Source organism: Chelonoidis abingdonii, chromosome 3, assembly GCF_003597395.2.
Source record: "Chelonoidis abingdonii isolate Lonesome George chromosome 3, CheloAbing_2.0, whole genome shotgun sequence".
NCBI lineage: Eukaryota > Metazoa > Chordata > Testudines > Testudinidae > Chelonoidis > Chelonoidis abingdonii.
In genome coordinates, this window is record NC_133771.1 from 168,750,773 (window position 1) to 168,776,518 (window position 25,746).

The 25,746-nt window shown below is 40.6% G+C and overlaps 1 protein-coding gene across 1 annotated transcript in view; it reads left to right on the forward strand.

The window, feature by feature from the left end:
* The window catches only part of PTPN14 (protein tyrosine phosphatase non-receptor type 14), a 190,389-nt gene that overhangs the window by 87,869 nt on the left and 76,774 nt on the right, over positions 1 to 25,746 (forward strand). Inside the window, exon 3 of the mRNA XM_032771245.2 lies at positions 5,587 to 5,756. Within this exon, the coding sequence (XP_032627136.1) occupies positions 5,587 to 5,756 (170 nt within the window). The remainder of the gene's footprint in view (positions 1 to 5,586; positions 5,757 to 25,746) is intronic.

Here is a 25,746-nt window from a genome sequence, read left to right on the forward strand (position 1 = left end):
TTATATTATAGTAGACTATAATACAAAATGTAAATACTCTCTATAAAAATATTTTCAAAATAAAAAAAAAAAGCATTTCATTCTGAAAATGTCAGAATGCCTCTGAAATTTTTCCTCCGTTTTTGTCTGAAATAAAATTCTGACAAAATCAGCCCAATTTCGCAAAATATTTGGATCTATTTAGAGCTGCCTATTTCTACAGAATATAGTTCTGTCACCTTTTCTCTGACCAGCTCTAGTTGCAGCGACCAAACTGATCTACTGCTTCCTCTGAATTGTGGGACAAGCCTTCTAAGCCTTAACAGAACCTCCATGCATCAAGATGCAGTGTCTCAGGCTAAGCATGGGGAAAGTTTAGGCCAAAGAACAGTCTTGTTTCTTGTCCTGCACCAACTCCACGCAATGTCTCCTCCCTGAAAATTGCCTCTCTTCTCTCTCACTAACCTTGAGTTCTACCCTCACCTTGCCTTTATCTAGATAGTTTTTCTAATCCTGCTTTAATCTCTTTTATAAAATTGTATCTTTGTGTGTGTCTGTCTAAAAATCACTATTTTAGACCTTGAGGTGTCTAGTGATGTTAATTGTATGAAAGACTCTATTAAAAATAAACAGTAATTGTTTTCAATTTGATATACTTGTACTAGTTCTCCTGTTATATAACTTCCAGGTGTGTTGTAAATTGTACCGTCAGGATCAGAAATAAACACACCTTTCAGTCAGGCTGACTTGTAAGGAAAATACTTTGTTAAAAACAAAACTGGATTTGCTTGAGTTGACTATGTGTGTTGTGGTGGAAGAGCTGTCAATCACTGTACCACACATACTGAAAAACAGAATTTAATGGGTTATGCATATTTTTATTTGATCTCCAGGGAATACAGTTCTTTCCCTGACTCAGTCAGAAGTCAAGTATAGGTCAGCTGAAAATGTAGCCATGTAACTACTGTAAAACCAGCTTGAATCATTTCTAGTAAGCATCAACTTGAAGACTTGATTCATTTTGAGTTGTTGACAGTAATCAGTTGCAATAAGATAAAGTTTTATCTAAGCCTTGTAGGCCTTCATTTTTTTGTACTTTTAGCATATCTTCCACACACACACAGCAGGAAAGAAATTTAGTATAATAGGACTTATACCAGTTCTTTTTATTGGAGAAGAGTATCTGTATTAACTATTACAGAAGAATTTTGCTGTGCTAGCTGGCTGTGAAACTTTTTTTATTTTGGTTAAGGATATGTAAATCAATAATGCACTTTTTAACTGATTAATAGATTAGTTGGTTGATATTAAGCATGCACTGCAAACTTTACCTTGATATTCTGCTACTCTCAGTAGCCAGGCATAATGGGGTTGGGTATAACCCTACTTTTTTAAGTAAGAAAAATGGCACCTCTAGCACCATATGGTGCCACAGAACTTCACATGAATCCTTGGTTCAGTACTGAGGCAGAAGGAAGAGTGCTCCTTACTGAATCATCAGCACCTCTTACTACAGCACTCTGGGCTTTTCTTTGAAGAGATCCCATCCAAGTACTGGCTGGACATAACAGGAAGTCCTGCATTCTGCAGTCCTACTGCCTCAAATATGTCTGACTTGTCTCAGTCTCAAACTAAACAGGATTATACCCAATCAGTACATGAATGGGAGAACCTTCACAGAACAAGCAGCTGCAGTAAGTGGTGATCTCCCCTCTAAATCAGTGTTGAACTGATATCCTAGCATGGAATTAGGGGGAACTCTTCTATTAGTGGTATACTGATGCTTTATGGCTAAAGCAGCAGGGACTGTTCCTCTTGCTTAGAGTTCAATTTATACTTGTCTTTATAGCTGAATATACCAATAAGTGTTGAGTCACTAGATTTCTTTGATTTAAGTTAATTACTTCAATAGCTGTTATTAGCCTTCCTCCTCCAGGCATTCCCGCCATGCTGTCTGACAAACGAGTAGGGATGTCTCTATTATAGACTGCAGGTTACAGTAGAAGTTCAGAGTTACAAACTGACCAGTCAACCACACACTTCATTTGGATCGGAAGCATGCAGTCAGGCAGCCACAGAGACAGAAATTAAAAAAAGGCAAATACAGTACAGTATGAAACATAGACTATTAAAAAAATAAGGGAAAGTAGCATTTTTCTTCTGCATAGTAAAGTTTCAAAGCTATATTAAGTCAATGTTCAGCTGTAAACTTTTGAAAGAACAACTATAAGGTTTTGTTCAGTTGCCAACAACCTCCATTCATTCCCAAGATGTTTGTAACTCTGAGGTACTACTGTATAGCAAAAATTGATTAAACTGAAAGTTGTGGGATTTTGAAGCCTTTGCAACAAAGTTTTGTATTAATAAAGGTCTCATTGTTCATTTTTAATGAACTGATTATTATATCTTTGAACCCACCATGTAAAGTGCACCATGTAAAGTGCGAGGGAGGGATAGCTCAATGGTTTGAGCATTGGCCTGCTAAACCCAGGGTTGTGAGTTCTATCCTTGAGGGTTCCATTTAGGGAACTGAGGTAAAAATCTGTCTGGGGATTGGTCCTGCTCTGAGCAAGGGATTGGACTAGATGACTCCTGAGGTCTCTTCCATGATTCTAACTTCACACCTTCATTTAATTTGGCTCACCTTTGTTATGTGTCCCTGGTTAGACATGTCCTCAGTGAAAGCTTCCCAACTGTAAGACCAGTAGGACAGTGGAACAGACTTCCTAGGGAAGTTGTGGAATCTCCTTCACTGGAGCTTTTCACAAAGAAGGCTGGATAGCCATCTATCTTGGATGGTTTAGACACAACAAATCCTGCATCTTGGTAGGGGATTAGACTAGATGACCTTTGCGGTCTCTTTTAACCCTATGATTCTAAGAGGCCAACGACTGAACAGATATTGATAGGTTCTGCCCTTTCATCCCTATAGTTGGGATCCCTCCACATCAAGGTTGAGGTACATTAGTAGAACAATAGGAGGAAAGGTTGTACTGGTATCCAGTTTAAAGTAAAACTAAATATTTCAATAAAGTCTTTGATAAAATTTTCAATAAAAATATATTAAAATATATTAAACCCTGTAAAATGGAAACAATGTTGAAAATGTTGGAACTTTTTGCAATTTTTTATTTAAAGAAAAATTTCAACCACCTCAAATTCTGATGAAAAAGTGTATTTAAATAAAAATGTATAATACAATGCATATTATAGGCAAGGCTGTTTGAAAATTGTGACTTCTGCCTTACTCTTTGCAGTTGTTTGGTAAGGTGAGGCAAACTGTCCCTGTTTTGTTTAAAACCAATGTAGAATTCCCATCAAGATCTTAAAGGAATAGGCAGAATAAAACATTTAGAGGCAACAATGCATCCCGAAGTATAAACTTAAAAAAAAATAATAAACACACAGTTAAAACTAATTTCCTGGTACGTAATCATTCCGTATATGTAATCATCAAATGAATGTTCCTTCCTTACTAATTCATTGCTAGGTTAGATAAGATTTAGTTGCAAGTGGGAGGAGAGGAGAGATTGCAAGGAAAAGGAATGTGTGGGGGTAGAAAAAAATATAGTAATTTTACCACCTTTCAGAAGAAATCCTTTAATATATGAACTCTTGAAACTGAGTAGTTCACATTCGACATGAAATGACACAGGCCTTACTGAAGATACTGTACTGAACTGTCAGATTATTCAAGGACTTGCAGCAGTAATCTGTGTCATCTTGGATTGAAGTTTCCAATGTCAGCAATCTTAAAAATCACCCAAATAACCAAGATTATTTGTAGTCTAAAGTTTACATCTGTTATTCAAAGGCTAGGGAAAAAATATAAATACTGCCAATAAGAGGCTTTGAACAGAAGAAGTCATTTTACCCTGGGAATAAAAACAAAGGGAAGATAAAATCAAACATTTTGAACTACTTTAAACTTTCCGAGGAAAATGACATGAATTCACCTTTGACTTCTAAACTTCTGGTTCTGGAAGATGTAACAGGAAGTTTGAGGGCCATACGCATCTTGAATAATGACCTGTGGAAAAAAAGGTGGAAAGTACAGTGGGCATTTATGGAGTGTAGAAGAAGTGATATGCTAAATGCTTTAAGGGAGGAGAAGTAAGTCAGAAACTGAAAGGCTGGACACACTTGTGAGTGCACAGAGTACTTTTCTATGTATGTGATAAATGACTCAAAAAAGCTGTACCAATTGGCTGAATCTCAGCTACCTGACTTAGTGAACTTTCTTCTCTTTTGAGGCATTAATTCTTGACACTAACTCCTTTAGCATTATAAAATATTTGAAACAACCTGAAGATTGTTGACCTCCTGTATAGCAAGGTAAGTAATTCAGAAATATGGAGACTTTGCCTCTGGATATTAGCCGTGGAAGAGAGTGCCTTCCATCTCTAGGCAAATGGTTCAGAACCAGCCCAGATATATCATTCCCAAAAGTTGGTACCATCTGATGACTCTTTGGATTAAGATAAATAGCTCATTTTGCACAGATCACCAGTTTTCCTTGGACAAGTATCCTCAGAAAAAACGCCACTGCCACAACTAGCAGAAGTTGCAACACTGTAGACTGTTTCAGCAGAGAGACCGGTAGTGACTGAAGCAGCACTTGGAATGAACTGTACTTCAAAGTGGTACTGTGAGGGGAAGTTTGCGATGGCACTACCCATGGTGTACCCATTTTGTGGACAGAAAGAGAACATGTTGCTAGAATTTAGTCTGGTATCTTTCACACATATACAAAGAACTGTAGGAGAAAAAAGTTGGTACAATTTTCTTCCAGAGTTTTCTAAAAATTTCCTTATGTTCCACATGCCTTATGTACATGACATGGAATTTCTTGGAATGTACACGTTTTTCTTAGTAGATATAGATGCAGAAACATCGATAATTTCTAACACATGCTAGCATCACACTTTAAGGGCTTATTAGTACTAGAGCTGGCAAGAAAACATTTGTTTTTGGGGAAAAAACTGAGCTGGTATAATGTGTTTTCATATTGATACAGAAAGAATTTGAGACCTTTCAAAACTTCATGAAAAAAGTCTGAATGGTATAAAATCTTTTACTTTAATTCTAAAGTTCCATGTGTAGATTATTTGTATCTCATTGTGCTAGATGGAGGAGGGGGGGAAACTATCACCACACTCCTCTCAAAATCCTCCTTTAGAAGAGGTATTTTTCAACTTTGCAGTTGGCATCAACTTTCTCTGCAACAGATGCATGTCCACATGGCAGTTTCACAGCCCCGCAGCCCAAGCCCTGTGAGCCAGAGCCAGCTGATGCAGGCCAGCTGTGGATGTTTAATTGCTGAGTAGACAAATCCTTAACGTGCAACCCTGTATAGACAGTAGTGAAAAGCACTGTTCCTGCATTGTGATGTACACTGTATTTCAAAAATTATTTGACATCTTCTTCAAATTAGTCCTGAGAAGTGAAAGAGAAAGCAAAAAGACAACTTTGGCCTTGCATCTGGGTTGGGAAAATTGACACACTATTGCCTTCCATTCTTATTTATATTTATGACCTCAATTGTGTGTGTGGTCTTGATAAACTGGCTCAGAAAATAAACTGTCTCTATTTTATTTCTTTATCTAGACACACTACTTTGGTCTTTGGTTTCTCAGCAAGAGCCAACAAGCACGATGGGTAGAACTGGAAAAACCTCTGAAGAAACAGCTGGACAAATTTGCCAATGAGCCTTTGCTTTTCTTTGGGGTAATGTTCTATGTGCCCAATGTATCCCGACTGCAGCAGGAGGTCACAAGGTATGTGAATTCCTTCTGGTTGCGCTCTTGATAGTAAATCTGTGGCATAGCTGGGTATGAATGGACAATTACTCTTTTTGGTTTTGATTTTTAAGATTGTGTCGTTTATTTTGTTCCCTTCCTGTCCAGTCCCAAGTAAAACCAGTGAGAGAAATGACCAGTTGGCATATCCATTTGAAAAGATTTACTCTGTGTGTTGCATCAGCTAGTGTTCTGCAGAAACGAAATGATAAAATACACATTAAAAACAGGAGATAAAAATGCTACCTGCCTGCATCAGCTGGTGGGGGAACTTGATGGGGCCAGCGGCGAAGAGGGACAGCCCCAGCAGCGAGGGAGGGAGACACTCACTGAGGGACTCCATGTAGCTCCTCCCCATCCATTGGAGTCTCTGGCGCCCATTGACCAGTTGGCGGAGAGGGGCACTGATCTGCCGAGCCCAGCTCCAGGGATTTAACGTGGAGCACAGGCCATGCAGAGCCTCTTTCGACTCCATTCCAGAAGCCCACCCTACCCACCCTGAACTAGAATGGGAATCTGGCCTGGCAGATGCTGAGAGTCTAGCCTGTCGCCTGTTTGCTTCCACCATGGGAAGTGGAGGATATCTGTCTGAAGCATCAAAGATCATCTGAGCGAAGACTAGCTAGGCAAAGAGTCTAATAATTTCTGACAAATCTTGAATAACAGGATGGTTATGGAGAGTAGTCAAACTTAAAGTAATGACAACAACCCACAGACAGACAGAGAACGTCATACAACCACTGCTCCACGTGAGGCAGCTGCTCCCCAGGATGGGGATCTGACTATCCTATTTCTAGGAGAGGAAGTTTTAACTTCTAGTCAGTGCTCCATAGGATCAATACTAGGCCGTGTTCCGTATTTGAGGGTGTATTGGCTGGCTGTGTCCTCCTGATGGAGTTTCCAGAGCTCCCCTTCCTGGAAGTATTGCTCCTTGGTGTATGCTGGCAGCAGCCTTGTGTCTGGCCTATTAATTACAAATTGTGTTAATTGGAATTTGATTTTTTTCGAATATGTTCTTCTGATCAAACATGTCATTCACTCCCCTTAAAGTGCAAAACTACCAAAAACAAACCAAAAATGTTACTGCCTGTGAAACCAGTGAGAGAGCCTAGCTGGTGGTGAGCGCCTTACTTCAGGAATTTTGCTCTTGCTTGAAATATGTTTAAGCCTAAGCCTGGTCATGTTTAGAGTGTGATCTAAAACTCCTCTCTTAACCTAGGCTTTCCACTAACTGGAATTCCTGGCTTTGATTTATATTCCTGGATCGTTATATAAAGTGTTCAGGGCAACAAATATATACATAGTCCACAAATATGCAGAATTCAAGACAATTCGTTTATTGGCAAAGTTTTCTCTGCCCCTGCACTATAAGATTAGGAAGTGGTGGTTCTGAAGTGGTTTAGGAGCCAAATGTTCCTCCCGACTTCCAGGAGTGAAGGGACAACCAAGAGTCCAGATCCCACTCCTTGTAGTATGGAAGAGGGGGGAATCATCCTTGGCCTTTGGGTTGTGTGGGTGGAGGGAAGGTAGGATGTCCAATTGGCTGTGTGTTCTCTTGCTCTTTCCCTGTGACACATGGACTCAGATATGACAGTACTCCATACATTGTGAAAATACTGATGAGAGGTAAATTCTGTTACTTTAAAGATAGAATGAGCTTGATTCCATCTAACACCTCCAGATAGCACTAACTCAATTGCACATCAGCATTCAGTAACTGTGACTAAGGAGCAGGCAAGGTCAAAGGGGAGAAATGCTAGGACTGAAGAGGAAATTGGGAAATAGTTTCCAGCTAGGTGAGTGAAAGTTAGGGGAGATAGGAACAAATTGCCACTATCAGTATTACACTCCAGCTGGTCCACCCAAGGTGGTACAGCTGACTAGATGTTTACTGGCTGAGTTTTAAGAAGCACTCAGCAGTGGCATAATTGGGGAGTTTTACCATTGACTTCAATGGGAGCAGAGTTAGGCCAGCACTGAGCGCCTCTGGAAATTCCACCCTGGGGGGTAAACTCACCTTAACGCCGTGGGATGATATAGGAAGACTGTTATGCCTTTTAACATAAAAATTGTCCATCAGTTAAAAAGGACTGGGATCCGCAGAGTGGGATAGAGACTCCTGAAGCCCTGCCTTGCCTAGACAGGAGAATTAGTAATAAACTGACTACAGATCAATTTATTAGTCACCTAAACAGGGCCCTGTATTTGGGAAGATGATACTGACTCTTCATCTAAATCACGTGAAGTGAGCCCATGAACTATGGTTATGGTTACCTTTATAAATGCACATCATGATAACTCATCATTGGATGAGTGAATAAGATAACAGAAAGTCCATGGTGGCAGAAAACTACACCAAGAAATTTTAGGTAAAAATGCCTTTTCCAGTTTAGAAATTCATAGCAGAGTCTAATATAAGTGCAGACTCTTTTTGCTGTGTGAGCAGAGGCAGTTTTATTATTTAAGTGTTAGCAAAACTATGTGACCTGATTTACCCACAGATTTTTCTAGGGTTTCTCGAACTATCTGCCCTTCATGGCAACTGTAGCAGAAGCAATTGGGTTGGGAGTAGGGGTCTTGGCATATTAGCAAAAGATTTATTCATGGAAGGCACTATTTCAATTATAGGCTAGTTAAACAACAACTTTTCCAGTCATCCAGCTGTTCTCCGAGTTACCAGCCATCACAGGTGGAAATGCTGTCTGCTTTGGATATTTAAAGCGCCTTGGATTTGCATGGTGTCTGATAAAGCAGTCTTTGTGATGCCCTGCAGAGTAGATATTTGCATAGATTAGAAATTATAAGTCTGCCTTTTATTTGCTGTTAACTCAGAGGAGGTATCCTTCCAACCATTTGTGCTTAAAAATAAGCCTTTGTATAATGTCTAGAGCAAACCAACTTGTTTTCATTGAGCTGTTGTTCTGCAAACAGACCCCACATGCTCTTGTGGCTGCCTCTGGTGGGTGTAATACTGTTTTCTGAACAAGTGACAGTCAGGCTATCCCCACTCACTGCAGACAGTTCCAGGAGAAGTGTGGAGATTGCATTTTAGTCCCTCGATCATTCCGATCTTCAGGCATGATCTTGCATGGTGATGTGCATCTTGCAGTGCCTTTTTTTAAAATTCCATTTTGCAGGAGGAATTCAGTACCTTGTAGAATTTAAGTCCATTGTTTTGAGTGGTATTAGTGTTTGTCCCCTTGCAGAATTGGGCCTCTGGGGCCAAATCCTGCAAGATGCTGAGCACCTTTCCTTGCATTGCAGTCAATGGGGTTCGAAAGCATACAGCACCTCACATGCAGCATGCTGCATCTTGGAGGATTTGATTTGTCTGTGTAGGAAGATCAGAGTACTCTGCATCTTGTAGGAGTCGGTCAGCACCATAGTGGATTGTGCCCCTAATCTGAATCCCACTCCCAGCTCTGCATTTTCCTTGAGGAAGGCAATGTACAGCTTTTATTCAGGGACCAAATTTGGAAAGGGATGGTCACAACTGCACCTGCAAAATTTGGAAATGAATGTGTTTGCAGATGGAAAAGAAGTGTTTGTGGCTGCCAAGCATGTTTTTGGAGGCCTCTTGAAAAACTGTCCCCAGCGCTACCCTCTTTTAATTCAGTTTACATCCATTTCTTCTTATGTTTCACCACCACCTCTTTTTTTCTCCCAGCTTTACTGTTCATGCTCTAAATAACGGTTTCTTCTTCACATCCTTTCTCGTCCTATTTTATTTTGCTTCAAATGCAAAGTGAGGAATTGATAATGTGCTATTACCATTAACATGGCAACAAATGGTTATGAACGGATGCTTTTGACTTCACTGGAGAATAGGACTGGGGGAAAATCTGGGTTGTGACTAGATGTGGAACATAAATATATTCAGGGGGGAAAAACAAAAGATTGCTGGCAAGATCATTTTGTTTTGTTCAGGTCTCTTTTTTTATCTCTCCTTTCTGATTTTTTTTTTTCATTGAGGAAAAGTCCCTCTCTCAGCTATTTGTTTTCTTTTAAATCTATTTTGTTTTATGTTTTTTAGATAAGTTAAAGTTAAACATCGTCAAATGCTGAGTGTGGTTACTGTTTTTACAATTTTTAATACAAATACCATTTGATTGTGTGTTAGTCACTGTTGTTTTTAAATGGTGCTTTTAATTGCCTTGATAAGGATAACATATTTTTCTATTCCAGTCAGTCCCTCCTTGTGGCAGGCTCAGTGATGTGGAACGTTTTTGGCTATTAATGTGGTACAGTGCATAAACTGCTTTTCTTTTCAATTTTGGTCACATCTGTACCTGGTGGCTGAGTGTCTCTTTGTCTGCTTCAGAATTCAAAGTGGAGTAATGGATTTGAGCAATATAGCAATGCCATTGGCCAAAATAAATATTCAGAACATCATACGTATGTCAAGAAAACCATGGGGTCTGTACCATAGGATTGATTCAGCCTAATTAAGAGTGCATTTTCCTGAAGTAACGAGACATGACAGACAGTATGGCAGTGCTGATTAATGCACACTTCTGGTGTGAAGTAAGGCATGAGGCAAAGAAGTGCCACATGCTTGTATCTTACTGTGATTTTACAAGAAGAAGAAGAAACGTTGAAAGATCCTTAACATTAATGTTGTGTAAAAGATCATCAGAATTTTTAAATACACATAATTTCAAATGTAAATTTGTAAACTAAATAAAATGAAATGTCTTGTCACATGATAGGCTGGGAGAAATGTGCGAGAACTGAGTGACTGGAGAAAAGAAACAAGGAGGGGAAAGGAGAGATTTAAATACACAAGGCCATAGGGCTTGGCTACACTTGAGAGTTACAGCGCCGGTGGTGGCTTTACAGCGCTGTAACTTACTCCCCGTCCACACTGGCAAGGCACATACAGCGCTGTATCTCCCTGGCTACAGCACTGGTTGTACTCCACCTCGAAAGAGGAATAAAGAGAACAGCGCTGGTGCTGGAGTGCCAGTGTAAACAGTGATTAATCTTATTATGCTGTAACTGACCTCCGGATAACACTCTTTGTTTTGTTGTGAACTCGGGACTCCCGGAGCTGCTTATTTAAAAAACAAACACAGCTACTGTTTGCTCGAGCAGAGGCAGGCAGAGGGCCCTTTGGAATCTCTGCTTGAGGAGAGAAGCAGCAGGGATGTGGGGGGGGGGGTTTGTTTCGGAGCAGCTGCTTATCTGGTCTGTGAGGAAAAAAACAGAGGGCTATTTGCATTTTAGTGAATGAGAGAGGGGTGGGGGAAAGGGTTGGAATTGCAAGGCAGGGAGCTGGCAGTGTCAGATCCAAAAATCCACTCTCTCTGTCTCCCCCACGCTCCCTGTCACACTTCACCCCCCCCTTTTGAAAAGCACGTTGCAGCCATTTGAACGCTGGGATAGCTGCCCATAATGCACCACTCCCAGCACCGCTGCAAATGTGGCCACACTGCAGCGCCGGTAGCTGTCAATGTGGCCACACTGCAGCACTTTCCCTACACAGCTCTACGAAGACAGCTTTAACTCCCAGTGCTGTACAGCTGCAAATGTAGCCAAACCCATAGTCTGATCTCTGTTACATCAGGGTACACCTAGGTTAACTCTACTGAAGTCACGGCTGTTAATTCAGATTTAAAACTCCTGCCTTCGCAGCCAAGTTCTTAATCATTGAGAGCTTGAAGAGGCTGTGCAAATCCTACATGTAGTTGCTGAAGTCCACACTAAAATATATGTGGCATTTTAAGTCTCAAACCAGTGGCAGAGTGTTAGACTTCCCTCATCTGTCCCACCTCACAGAAAGCCTCACTCCAGACAATGTTGCTGCACGTGTTATTCTTAAGAGCACCTCATTTTCACGGTGGACTGTTGCAGAAGCTTCTGGCATTGCAGCATCAGCCTCTCTCTGAAGCAGGTTGTTATCTCATACAGCAAGTGAGCACGCTTTGATTTCTCCTTAAGTACAGACTTTATCTGCTCTATACAACTTCACCTGTCTGGCATTATCAGCTCTAGCCATTGGTATCTCTAGATTCTGATGTCTCGATTCTGTAGCTTTTCAGTGCTCTAAGGGAAAAGACTGTTTTTAACTGTTTGTTGTCCAGTTAAGTAACTTTGAAGGCCTCCAGAGTGTATTGTTTTTGTGTTACCTGATAAGACACTGGGCCAGATTGTCAATTGCTGTAGCTCCACTGACTTCAGTGGTAGCGGTTCCAGTTTACACCAGCTGCAGGTCTGGGCCACTGATTGTAACTTTAAAAGGAGTAACCATTTTCAGATATAGAGGTCATAGCGAAAGAGCACAATAAGCGTTATCCTAAACAGCAGGTATTAGAAATGGAAAAGAATGACTGAAGTTCTATCTATCTATCTGTCTGTCTGTCGCCGTGTCTAGTTTTAACAGTTCCAGCAGTCAGACATCGATGACTTCTCTAGTGGGGAAACTCTTTCATAGCCTAATAGATCACATGGTTAGGAAGATTATTTTTTTTCCTGACATCCAGTCTAAATTGTCCTCTTCTTAGTTTTATCTCTTTTACTCTAGTTAAACTCTGTTATCCCTCACTCAGTAATTCCCTCCAAGGAAACTGAATGATCATGTACGTTAAAGAGATACTATAAAAGTTATTAATAGGCTACACATAGACTTACTTTGTCAATTGTCTCATTGGCCTTACCTGAAGGATTACTCCTGCTATAGCACTTTGGATCAATGTGATGAAATAAAGAAAAGGACAAGTTAGACTTCAGCATAAATATCTTAATAATGAGATTAGATTGTAATACAGTCTCCCAAAGGAAGCAGCAGAAACTTGAATCATATAAATTCATAGTGGACAAAGCAATGAAATTTACCTTAGGGAAGAATCCTGTATTAGACTAGATAATATGAAAAAGCATGTATGCTTTTACAGATCCAGACTAACACAGCTACCCCTCTGATACTAGATAATCTGAAGTATTTTCCTTTTCCTGTTTCAATGTTTCTGTGACAATTTTTTTTTAAACCACTGGATTTCTTTAATACTGATAGTTACTGCAGTACAAAATATATTCACCAGCTTTATGGCCCTTCCCTATTGTAAACAAAGCAGTGTTTAAATGGCTTTATTATTTTCCTTTAAAAAAACAAGCAAAATCTGAATGCTTCACATTGTTATAATGTGATGGGGTTTTTTTTTTTGTTTTTTTCTTTAACAACATTCAGTGGATTCTTTCCCCATTTTTTATGTTAGCTAGAAATGTTGTTTTAATGGCTGGTAAAGTCTCTTGTGGACTTAAAAATAAGAGCTTCTTCAAGGCAGACTTAAGGTTCAGCATTAATTCCTGTTTTTAAAATAATTTGCTGAGGATGGCAAACACTTCTCCCTGCTGACTCCCTCCAGTGAATGAGGAGCTTGTTCTCTCTGTGTGTTGGTTATTGAAAGCTGAGCTTTTCGTGCCAGAAATTTTCAGAAGCCGTTGACACCCAGATCTAATCTACAACATTATACTATGTTTTGAGCCTGGAAAGTGAGTGTGTTTTCATGCGTGTGGTGGGGGTGGAGTTGAGTACATATTTAACCATTCCATGGAATAATGTTGTGTAAATATAAGTGTTAAGATCCAGGCTACTTTAAATCAGCGGGGGGAAAAATGCTGGTTAGTATGTTTTGAAGGTCAGAAATGTTGTAATAGCAGTGTCCTGGCATTAGAAAGCATAATGCTTTCATGCTGATCATTAGGAAATATTACTTCATTTTCATTTGGGGGTTTAGTCTCGTTTTCATACACATGTTACTCCCATTGGGACTTGTGTACCTTTAAAATCAGCGGGGGTTTTGTATAGTGCCTTGTTAAATGGCAGCATTTCCCCAAGGGCTAGGTTTTGAGTTCCTAGTATTCTAAAGTTATACATCTTTATCATAGATATTTAAAGATATACCTTTGCCATGCTGGTGGAAGCATTCACTAGTGGGAGAAGGTGGATGGCCTGGCCTGCCCCTTCTTGGGCTGAACCCACCTCCATTGTGTGCTTTGGTGGCTGGCTCTTGGCCCCTTTGCAGGAGAATGTTCCTGATGGAAGTGGCATAGCTGGGGCCTACCACCCAGAAATGACTCAAGCCCATTGTTAATACGAATATATAACTTTACAAGTATATTACACCTACTGTACACTAATGTAGGAAACAGTCTTGCCAACTCTTATGATATCGCGTGTCTCACAATAGTTGTTAAATCCTGAGCTCCTGGAGTCATACAATTCCATGAGAATTTCTGTTTTCATTTTATACAAAGTAACAGATTTCTAGCCAATGTGGTTCCAAAGAAAAGCTTGAAGATGTGATGCAAGTGCACCTTAAAGGCTCAAAATCCAACATGAAAATAAAAAGAACCCCAGACGTATTATTTTAAAAAAATCTAACTGATTTAAAAATAATCTGGACTCAGGGTTTTTTAATGCTTGGGGGTTGGCAATATTAGGATCAGCTGGCCACTTTTGTGGTGGAGGGCAAGTAGCTGGATAGAGGGTGTATGCGCACTGCACAACTGTGAGAGAAGTGGAAATTTTGGCCTTGAGCATGGAAGCAACAACCACCTAACATTATGAACAATGCTGTATGAACCACAGAGAACAGACAGGGGCTTCCTTCTTGGGACTTTGTTTCACTCTGAAGATTTAACATTTAATTCACCGTTGGTAAAATTTGCCGAGGATGGCAAACCCTTCTCCCTGCTGACTGGGCTTCCATAAGACTTTTCAAGCCTGTTGCTCAAAACACACTGCCATCCTTGCATAGGGAAATAATAAAGATGCATTGTGACAATCATTTTAAAGAGCTGTTCAGGTTGTGGTGGCACGCGAGCTGATTTTCAGTGGTACTCATACTGCCCGGGTCCTGGACACAAGTCTGAGAGGTTCTGCATTTAAATTTAATTTTAAATGAAGGTTCTTAAACATTTTAAAAACTTTATTTGCTTTACATACAACAATAGTTTAGTTATATATTATAGACTTATAGAAAGAGATCTTCTAAAAACGTTAAAATGTATTACCGGCACACGAAACCTTAAATGAGAGTGAATAAATGAAGATTCGGCACATCACTTCTGAAAGGTTGCCGACCTCTGGTGTATGATGTGATCATGTCGGTACTGGCTAGCTCCAGTGAGGATAAGGGCTTGTCATTTACTCACTACGGGCTCAAGTTGTAGGGGCTTGTGGTGTTGGTGCTGCAGGTCCTGGGGTCTGTCCCTGCAGACAAACTGTTATCTGTGGGTATGGCTACACTTGGAATTTCAAAGCGCTGCCGCGGCAGTGCTGTGAAGTGTGAGTGTGGTCGGAGCGGCAGCGCTGGGAGAGAGCTCTCCCAGCGCTGCACGTAAACCACATCCTGTACGGGTGTGCCACCCTGCTTACACTGAGGCTTTACAGCGCTGTATCTTGCAGCGCTCAGGGGGGTGTTTTTTCACTCCCCTGAGCACGAAAGTTGCAGCGCTGTAAAGTGCCAGTGTAGCCATATCCACAATGTGTATATGTTGTAATGAGTTTGTTGCACTAGCTCTGGATGACCTCTTCCTTCTTGCACTTACCTCTGAAGCAGCTGTTGGTAGATGGACCATTAGTACGATCCAGTACATAGGAATCTATGTTACTCTATTTCAAGTATGTTATGGCTGTCGGCTTTTCTCCATTAGATTTTTCCAGTACTGCCCATAAATTTTTCAGTCACCTTCCAGCTGAAGTCTGCTTCTGTGATCTGAATGTGTTCCTTTGTTTTTGTTTTAAGCTTGATTGAGATTCTTTTAAAACCACATTTTGGCACCATTGTAAACTTCCTATGATGTTCTGAGGCGTGGATGAAAATTAAACTTTTTCCCCCCTTTTGAAACGAAGTGGAAAATTACAAGTCTAGCTTTGTTTACCCAGCACACTATCTTAAGGAAATGAATGGCCTTCTGAATAATGAACTTTTAAAAAAACTATAGCCTAAGGGTTTGTAGAGGGAAGTGGTCTTTAACAGCAAATCTAGCTAGTCATGCAGCATTTCAGATAAGACTTGTTGCATGTAGGTATTTACTCTCAGAGGCTTTGTCAAAATTTTGCTTTGGGGTAGGGCAGGAAGGTGGGGAAACGCTTTTTTGTTTATAAAGGCCTTCATTATGTTTGATTATTGATGGAAGTAACATTAGATATCTTGATGATGGGTGCAATGTAATTAAAAAAAATATCAACATGCAAGATCCCTGTGAACCCTGGGGAGAGGACATGGTTTGTGATAATTTCCCATGAATCAGTATGTACAGCACCTAATTTGCTAGCCTAAAAAGAGCCCATATTTTAATGATTTTATGAAAATAAATGAGCCTAAGAAGCTGAAACAGCAGAAAAGTGATGTTAGAACTAGGTATATTTCCTTTGTAGACTTTTTCCCGCCTCCATCCCTCTTTTCAATTAATTCTCATCTCTCATATATTGGATAGGAAATACTTTAATTAAAATGATCCATGTCACAGCTCAAAGACCAGCTTTTGCTTATTCACTAATTATAAATGACAGTTTCTCATCAACCAATCTGAAACAGCCCTACCAAAGCCCGGGCTAATTTTTTGTACATTAATGTAATGTTCATTACGTCTAAACTTCTCCAGGAGAAGGATGTTGTCATGCTACATGAAAACACAGATTTTTCAAATAAAGAAATAAATATTTACATACATACATTTTTAAAGAAATATTTGTTGAACTGACTTGCACCTTTCTTGTCCTATTTACACCTTCTTCCTTGTAGCTGGCAGAAAGGAATTTGGTCCTAGCTGTACTGAAAGTAAGTGAGGTTAGTGAATGTATAACCTATGTTAATTAATCTGATATTGTCTCTTTTCTCCCCCAGTAAGTTGTGCAAAATTTCAGTATAGCTGGCATGCAGATGATTAACAAATCAGAGAGGGCTATTTATTTTTTTCAAGGGCAGTAGTGCTAGAAGGCAATCCACTGAATTTCTTGTACTAGGAGGGAGAAGGATAACTTTGCATCACTGGATCCTTAAGTATCAGTTCTGGCTATCGGCCCTCCCTTCCTCTATATTTGATGAGAAGAATGTGATCTTTCAGGCGGAGGAGTTAAATGATCTCTGTGCTGCTCTATGATTCTTTACCACCAAATAATTGGAGAACTTCTCTGTCCTGCTGAGCACACAGGGAGATCTGTGGGAAGGCACTTGAGAACTATTAGCACTTGAGCACAGAGGAGTTAAGTGATCTCATAGTGATCTCTGTCTTTGTCATCTAAAAATTAGGCTATTACAATGTGATTTACATGGGGTTATCCTAAAAAATAAAAATATCTCTTCCAGTCAGTACAGAACAGTGTTGCCTGCTCATTAGGCAGTGTTGTGTGCAGAGTGAACGTTGTTGCACTGCTCCATAGCCTACACTGCTTCCAATTTGTTTTCAGGTGTAGTTGAACAAACTCTTTTTTTTACATACATATGCCCTAAATGATTTGGGACTAGTTTTTTTGCAAGAGCTTAGCTCTTCCTGTGAGAGGCTGCTTCATCAGCAGATACACACGGGGCTAACAACATTGGTTTCAACCAAAGATACATCTTCACTGCAGAATTAACGTGAGCTCTTACTTGGGTGTTGTCCCTAACCCCTCTCCTGTCCGTACACAAAAACCTCTTGGCTGAGTTAAGTGGTGCTTTCAACCTGATGTGCCTGGGGCTGGAGGTTAGAGTCTGGGTTCTGCTCACTCAGGCTGGTAACCCACCCACTTTGCAGTGAGGACACAGGCTAAATCACTCAAGTGCTAATAGTCCTCAGGTGCCTTCCCACAGTTCTCCCTGTGTGCTCAGGACAGAGAAGTTCTCCAATTATTTGGTGGTAAAGAATCATAGAGCAGCTCAGCTTACTGCAGTGCAAAGAACCATGGGATGTGTCCACAGAAGTCCTAGTGACACACATAGGAGCATGATATCAGTGAGTACACAGTAAGTCTGGTATAGCTTTGCAGTATGGCTGCTCACGCATAGGCTAGGTAGGCTAACCTGGGTTCTCAGATGTGGGTGCAGATCACACAGTCTCACTGCTGTGAAGATATACCCCATGAGAATGCTGGCAGCAGGGCTTCTGCATGAGGGAACCTTGACCTCAGAATTTATTCCTAGCCTTTGGCTTAGCAGAGTCTGGAATTGGGTGGGCTATTTAGGCCACACTTAAAGCTCGCCTACATGAAGAGGCAAGCCGGGGTGTGAATATGGCCCTGTGGAACCTGCTACCATGCAGTAGCTCAGAGCACACTAGGAAACTTTTAGTGCAGAGTAGCAGGGTCCCTGCAGCTAGTTAGTGCATGGCAAACCAGTGGACAGTAGATTTACCACCACTTGCCTCATCCTACATCTGTCCTTAGACAATGCCTTTATCTAGTTTCATTGCTTTTATTGGGGAGTATGCATTACAGTTTGTGTAATGGTGCCAGAGTGGTATTTATTTATTTAAAAGAGTGCTGTATCCTTTGGCTGCAGGGATGGTTTGTTAAAGGGTGACCAGATGGGATGAAGAAAAATATCGGGACTTGTGGGGGAGTCCTGCTGGTGGAGCAAAAAAACCAATCAGGAGCGGGAAATATCGGGACAAATTGCGTCCCGACCAAACATTGGTCGGGACGCAGGACAAATGTCTAAATATCAGGACAGTCCTGATTTTATCAGGACGTCTGGTCACCCTAAATTGTTACACCTGAGATATATGTCCTTAAATTTCTTATTTGTCCTTAAATTCTGAATATTTTTTAGACTTCACACAAATGCTTGTAGATTGGGATAGATGTTTTTTCAATCCAAATAAATAACAATACTCACATGCTAGGCACTTCATTTTTCTCGGTCTTATCATCCCCCTTCATTTTCCATTAAAAAATAAACCAGAGGAAATGAAATGCAAAAACAAAACAAAACCACTCCACCTTATTTAGAATGCTACATTAAGATTATATATATAAAAAGACAGAACAATCAGGAAATGTAAAAATTGAAGTATATGGCTCTAATAATTATTATTTGTATTAGAGTAGCACCAAATGACATTGGAGCCCTATTGTGCAAGGTGCTGTACATGCTCATAGGGAGAGATGCTCTTTGCCCTAAAAGCTTGTGATCAAAATATAGACAAAGAGTGGGTTAATGGAAATATCATCCCCATATGACACACGGGGATCCGAGACATAGTGAGATTGTAATGTGTTCTGGGTCAGAGAGGAAGGCTGTTGAAGAACTGCCAATTGAATCCAGATCTCCAGAGTCCCTGGCCAGTGCCGTAACCCTGAGACCATTGTTCCTGACTGGGCGTTGTGGGGTTCCACATTTGTGTCCTAATGAATTCCATGTCAATTTTGCTTTTAAATGCCAGAGCTGTAAATTCATCCTAGGATCTGAAAGCCTTGCTTGTTTCTATTGGTTTGTGCATCTCCACAAGTAGTAGAGATACTGGGAACCAATGAAGCTCAAATTTACATCCCATTTTCCTCAGTTTATACCCTCAGCTATGCATATGCAGCTGCACTGAATGCCGAGGTGTTACTGCACAGTTTGAAGAAGATGATGTTGTACAGGTGACTCTGCAATTGGGAGCTAGTTAACAGTTCTGTTTTTGCGCAGTTCACTTCCCAGACCTGTGCTGGTTTGGTGCAGTAAAGTAACGGTATCTTTTTCACTGCAGATCTGACTGAGTACATATGCACAGTCTGTGACCTGAAAAAGAGCTCTGTGTAGCTTGAAAGCTTGTCTCTCCCACCAACAGAAGTTGGTCCAATAAAAGATATTACCTCACCCATCTTGTCTCTCTAATATTCTGGGACTGACACAGCTACAACAGCACCACACACGCACGCACGCACGCACGCTGTGTAAGAAAGTGCCATTTTTACAATTACATTTCAGAATAGATGACATTTGAAGGATCACAGAATAACATTCTCACCTATACTCTACATGTGTAATGGTGCTAAGTTACTGAGTCAGCTAATAAAGGAACCCTGGATATATTACAGTGGGCCTGTGTTTTAAACAGGAGAGTCCTGAGGACCACACATATTTCTGACACAATTATGTGATTTACATGTAATCATGCAAGAAATGTCATGCAAAAATGTATGGGCTATTGCTTTTAAATTTACTATGTCAGAAATCAAGAAGTAAAAACCTCATTTGCAATAACCTGTCTAATCTTTATTAAAAATGGTTGAATTTGGTAGTTATACCGCAAGGTACGGCAAACTTTCTCCTTTTCTAAGATATATACAAACCATGGAAATAGTTCTAGAAGCAGCTTTTTTCTTCAGCCAAATATCTTCAGCGTTTTTCCCCTCTTGGCAGGATATAAGGCTAAAAAATCTGCAGTTGGATGTCAGTACAGTCCTGGGGACTTTGAGTTTAAAAGAAGTGTTTGTGTGGCGATCCTTATGAAAATCTCAACAAGAATTTGGCAGAAATACCAGTGTAGGAGATGGCAGATTCCTGTGCAGTGAGATGTTTACTGGTTCACTGTTTTATCTTTGGCAGCAGCTGTGGCACTTAGTATCTTCAGCTGTTTTTGAAGGTTTTACAAAGAATAATTACTCACTTAATAAAACAAATCCACTTCACCCAGCAGGCAGGGCATTGATTCACATCGTGTGCTGACAACATCCTGCCTTTAGCAGAGCACTGTTCACTAACACAGGGCCATGTTTGCTGAGATGTTAGAATTTCCCTGTCTTCCACGGTTTGATCCATTATCTCCTGGTAAGTGGGGACTAGTTTATATCATACTCATGAAGGTGTGAAGGTCTCCAAGGTCTTTGCAAAAAAATAAAGACAGAGAGTTGAGTGAAATGTATTGATTTCTGCAGGATTGCTAGCTTTCAGTTACTAGTGCAAAGGGGAGGGTATTCAGGCAATCTTTTCACAGGAATGTATCTTAAGATTTACTGACGGTGCTGAAGCCAGATAGTTTTATCTGTTTTGTAGAAGCTTCTGACTCCTCACGTTTCATTTTAAGCAATATTTTCGGGCAACATTTCCAAGATAAGTCAGTGACAAAGGCACTGTGCAGTTAATGGGCTAGATTCTGATCTCACTGCAGGAAAAAAACTCCTCTAAAATAAATAGGTTTACGCTGTTCTGAGTTTGGAATCTGATCCAAAGGCTCTACTGATGGCTTCCCTAGTCAGCTGAAGTTTTGTGATCCTGTGTTTCCCAGTATAAATGGTGGAATACTTAGAGGTACATTTTCAGCTTGACTTTAACCCAGCCCCCATTTGTGCATGAGGAAAGTTCTGCTGCCAGTACCAGAACCTGCAGTTTCCAAGTGCAAACACCTGCATGTGTTCTGTAAAAGTTTAAATGTATACTCACCCTCTAAATAAACTAGCACCTGAGTACACAAGTGTCAGAGTTTGTACCCACAAACCCCATTATTTTGAGATTGTGAACTCGCACATATGCAAGTGGAGAAGTGCTGTTGTGGGGTCACAGATGTTTGCACTGCTAAGTGCAGGAGCAGTGATGTGTGAATACACTTTTACACAAAGGGTGCCTGGCCTTTGAAAATCAAGACATTAGGTCTCTTCTAGAGCAGAGTGCTTTGAAAAAGAATTCCGTCGTGATTTGTTTGTGCCTAAAGAATAAATTAAGAGCAGTTGCAAGCTATTTCTGAATTAAAGCGCTTTTTTTAAAAGAGATTTCCTATGAAGTTTTTACCTTCCAGGCTATGTAACATTTGCTCTAGTCAACTCATGAATTTTTTTTAGCATGACACTCTAACCTACTTGACCATTAACCTGGCTGGCTACCAGAAAAATCTTCAAACTGTTGACTCATGTTACTTCTATATGTAACTTAAGCCACCTTTTTCCACAGTGATGATAACTCCTAATGTTAGTCGCACTTACCTTTCAAGGCAGGCAACAGCATATTTTGAACCCAGTCAGCCAGTGTTAGTGGAAGAAGTAGGCTGAGTTGTAGACATCTGTATTTTAGGGCAGAATCTAATGTAAATTTTTTCATGGGGGCTGGGAAGGGGAGAGAGCCAGCTGCCCTGGACTCGTAGTCCTGTTTTCCATCAAGATACATATTCCTCCACATACACAGCCGTGGGTCACCTTTTAGTTTCTATACTTATAAAAATAGAATTGCAGTTATTCAGTCATGTCCAGTTCAAAGAATATTTGAACTGCAGAGTCAGAAATAACCCATTGACACCTGCATTTCTCTTATCGCTTACAGGCAAAACACAATGAAGGAGGTTTAGCGAGAGATTTTTCACATCAGATTTGAAATCCAGTTGAGTTTGACGGGGGAAGCAGTGTAGCCTAGTGGATAGGGCAATGGACTGGGAGACAGGAGACTTAGAGTCAGTTACCCTCTCTGCCGCTGCTTTGCTAGGTGACCTTGGCAAGTCACGTCCCTCCTTGTGCTTCTGTTTCCCTGTCTATGAAATGGGGACAGTGATACTGACCTCCTCTGTAAAGCATATTGAGATCTATGGATGAAGTGGTGTATGTTATTCATTATTGACCTTGTGAGTAATTGGGCTACAAAATATTGTTCCATTTTATTTGTCTTATATTTTAATATTTTATGTTTAAAAAAGAATAAATGTGGAAAGAAAAGGGGAGGAACATTATCAAAATAGAATCTTTTGTCAAGTACCTATACATTTTTTCCCCTTTACATCTAAGTCTAAAAGAGATCTTAAAATGGTGAAGGCTCTGTTTGTGTTGTCCAACAAGGAAGAAACAATCATAGAATCATAGAATATCAGGGTTGGAAGGGACCTCAGGAGATCATTTAGTCCAATCCCCTGCTCAAACCTTGACCAATCCCCAAGTAAATCATCCCAGCCAGGGCTTTGTCAAGCCTGACCTTAAAAACCTCTAAGGAAGTAGATTCCCCCCACCTCCCTAGGTAACCCATTCCAGTGCTTTACCACCCTCCTAGTGAAAAAGTTTTTCCTAATATCCAACCTAAACCTCCCCCACTGCAACCTGAGACCATTACTCCTTGTTCTGTCATCTGGTACCACTGAAAACAGTCTAGATCCATCTCTTTGGAACCCCTTTCAGATAGTTGAAAGCAGCTATCAAATCCCCACTCATTCTTCTCTTCTGCAGACTAAATGATCCCAGTTCTCTCATCCTCTCCTCATAAGTCATATGCTCCAGCCCCCTAATCATTTTTGTTGCCCTCCGCTGGATTCTTTCCAATTTTTCCACATCCTTCTTGTAATGCGGGGCCCAAAACTGGACACAGTACTCCAGATGTGGCCTCACCAATGTCGAATAGAGGGGAATGATCATGTCCCTCAATCTGCTGGCAATGCCCCTACTTATACAGCCCAAAATGCTGTTAGCCTTCTGAGCAACAAGGGCACACTGTTGACTCATATCCAGCTTCTCGTCCACTGTAACCCCTAGGTCCTTTTCTGCAGAACTGCTGCCTAGCCATTTTGTCCCTAGTCTGTAGCAGTGCATGGGATTCTTCTGTCCTAAATGCAGGACTCTGCACTTATCCTTGTTGAGCCTCATCAAATTTCTTTTGGACCAATCCTCTAATTTGTCTAGGTCCCTCTGTATCCTATCCTTACCCCCCAGCATATCTACCACTCCTCTCAGTTTAGTGTCATCAGCAAACTTGCTGAAGGTGCAGTCCACGCCATCCTCCAGATCATTAATGAAGATATTGAATGAAATCGGCCCCAGGACCGACCCTTGGGACACTCCGCTTGAGACCAGCTGCCAACTAGACATGGAGCCATTGATCACTACTTGTTGAGCCTGATGATCTAACCAGCTTTGTATCCACCTTAATAGTCCATTCATCCAGGCCATACTTCTTTAACTTGCTGGCAAGAATACTGTGGGAGACGGTATCAAAAGCTTTGCTGAAGTCAAGGAATAACACGTCCACTGCTTTCCCCTCATCCACAGAGCCAGTTATCTCCTCATAGAAGGCAATTAGGTTAGTCAGGCATGACTTGCCCTTGGTGAATCCGTGCTGGCTGTTCCTGATCACTTTTCTCTCCTCTAAGTGCTTCAGAATTGATTCCTTGAGGACCTGCTCCATGATTTTTCCAGGGACTGAGGTAAGGCCGACTGGCCTGTAGTTTCCTGGATCCTTCTCCTTCCCGTTTTTTAAAGATGGGCACTACATTAGCCTGTTTCCAGTCATCCGAGACCTCCCCCAATCACCAGGAGATTTCAAAGACTGGGGCCTTCTTCATTCAGGCCCCAATTCAGAAAGGTACTTCAGCACATGCCTAATGTTAAATGCATGAATAGTGTATTGGGCCTGTTCATGTGCTTAATATTAGGCACATGGTTAAGTGTTTTGCTGCTCAGAGCAGCAGACCTAAGTACAGAAATATGGTTAACGAAGTGTTAACCACCAAGTCTCTTGTACTAGTGTCTCTGTAATATGCATGTGTGCATCAAACACATCATTTCCAACTGAAAACCTGCCAAAATGTACATTTCCCTCACCCCCTTTAATTCAGTTTGTGATTTGCCTTATTTTTCCCATTCCAGTCCAAGCTCTAGAAACTGGGCTAGCCACACTGAATGCTGAGGTGTTTATGTTGTCACTTGGGTTTGTATTCACTGAAATTTATGAAGCCAGTTCAACTTGAAGAAGTCAAGCTCAGCCTATGTGAAGATTAGACAGTACCACAAATGTTGGTGTATTGGTGTATTGTATTGAATAATAACTCTGGTATTTTGGATTAACCCAGATTAAATTATAGGTGGTTTTTAGAGAGTTTATTGTGCTTATAAATTGTACATAGTCTCCCTGTAATTTGTTATAATTAATTCAAGAGTTCAAGGACAGTAAATAAGGATCAGGTTGTGGCATGCCTTTCTCTCTTGAAGAAGCATGCTATTACTGGGCTTTATTATTTAAGGTTTAACTTCATATTTAAGGGGTTATTTTAACTTAGAGTATCCAAAAAGTATAATACTCTATTAACAAACAGTAAAGATTCTAGGTTGGAAGTTAGACTTGTTGTGGCTGGGGTTTCCTTCTTTCTAAATATTGTAGAAATTGATGGATAAGGAAAGACCAGGTCTGCTGGGTAAGCTTTTCAAGAGAGAAGTATGTGTTATGAAAGGCTTGTATCATGCCTACGGGCCTTAACAAGGCCTAGGCACATGTAGCAGCTTGTGGTTTGCAGGAAGAACAGAACACTTGCAGAGCATTTTTCATCTGAGCTTGTGTTTTAGACATATCTTTTTATTTCTCTCTCTCTTCCCCCCCCCCCCAAAAGAATTTAGTGCTGGTGAGAAGTGCTGAACTGACAGGCCTAGAGACAAAAGGAGTCCTTTGTTAATGAACAGATAAAGCACACATGAGCAGCAGTGGCCTACCCTGCCCTGCCAATGTACTTCAACCTTCACCAGGAGGGAGAACTTGTAGGGCTGAGTTAAGTCTCCAAGCATATTCAGTACTTCGGCCTCTCTGATGATTTGTAGATTCTGAGGCCAGAAGGGATCATTGTGATCATCTTGTCTGACATCTCCTATAGCACAGGCCAGAGCACTTCCCCAAAATAATTCCTAGAGCATAGCTTGTAGAAAAACATCCAATATTGAATTAAAAATTGTCAGTGTTGGTGAATCCACCAAGAACCTTGGTAAGTTGTTCCAAGGGTTAATTACTCTGACCATTAAAAAATTTATACTTTATTTCTAGTCTAAATTTGTCTAACTTCCAGTTCATGTTATATCTTTCTGCGTTAGATTGAAGAGCTCATTATTAGATATTTGTTTCGATGTAGGTACTCACAGATTGTAATTACATCACCCCATAAACTTCTCTTTGTTTGAGCTCTTTTGAGTCTGTCATGGTAAGGCATGTTTTCTCATCAATCATTCTTGTGGCTCTTCTCTGACCCTTTTCCAATTTATCAACATCTTCTTCAGTTGTGGATCACTGGAACTGGACACAGTATTCCAGCAGAAGTCTCATCAGAGCCA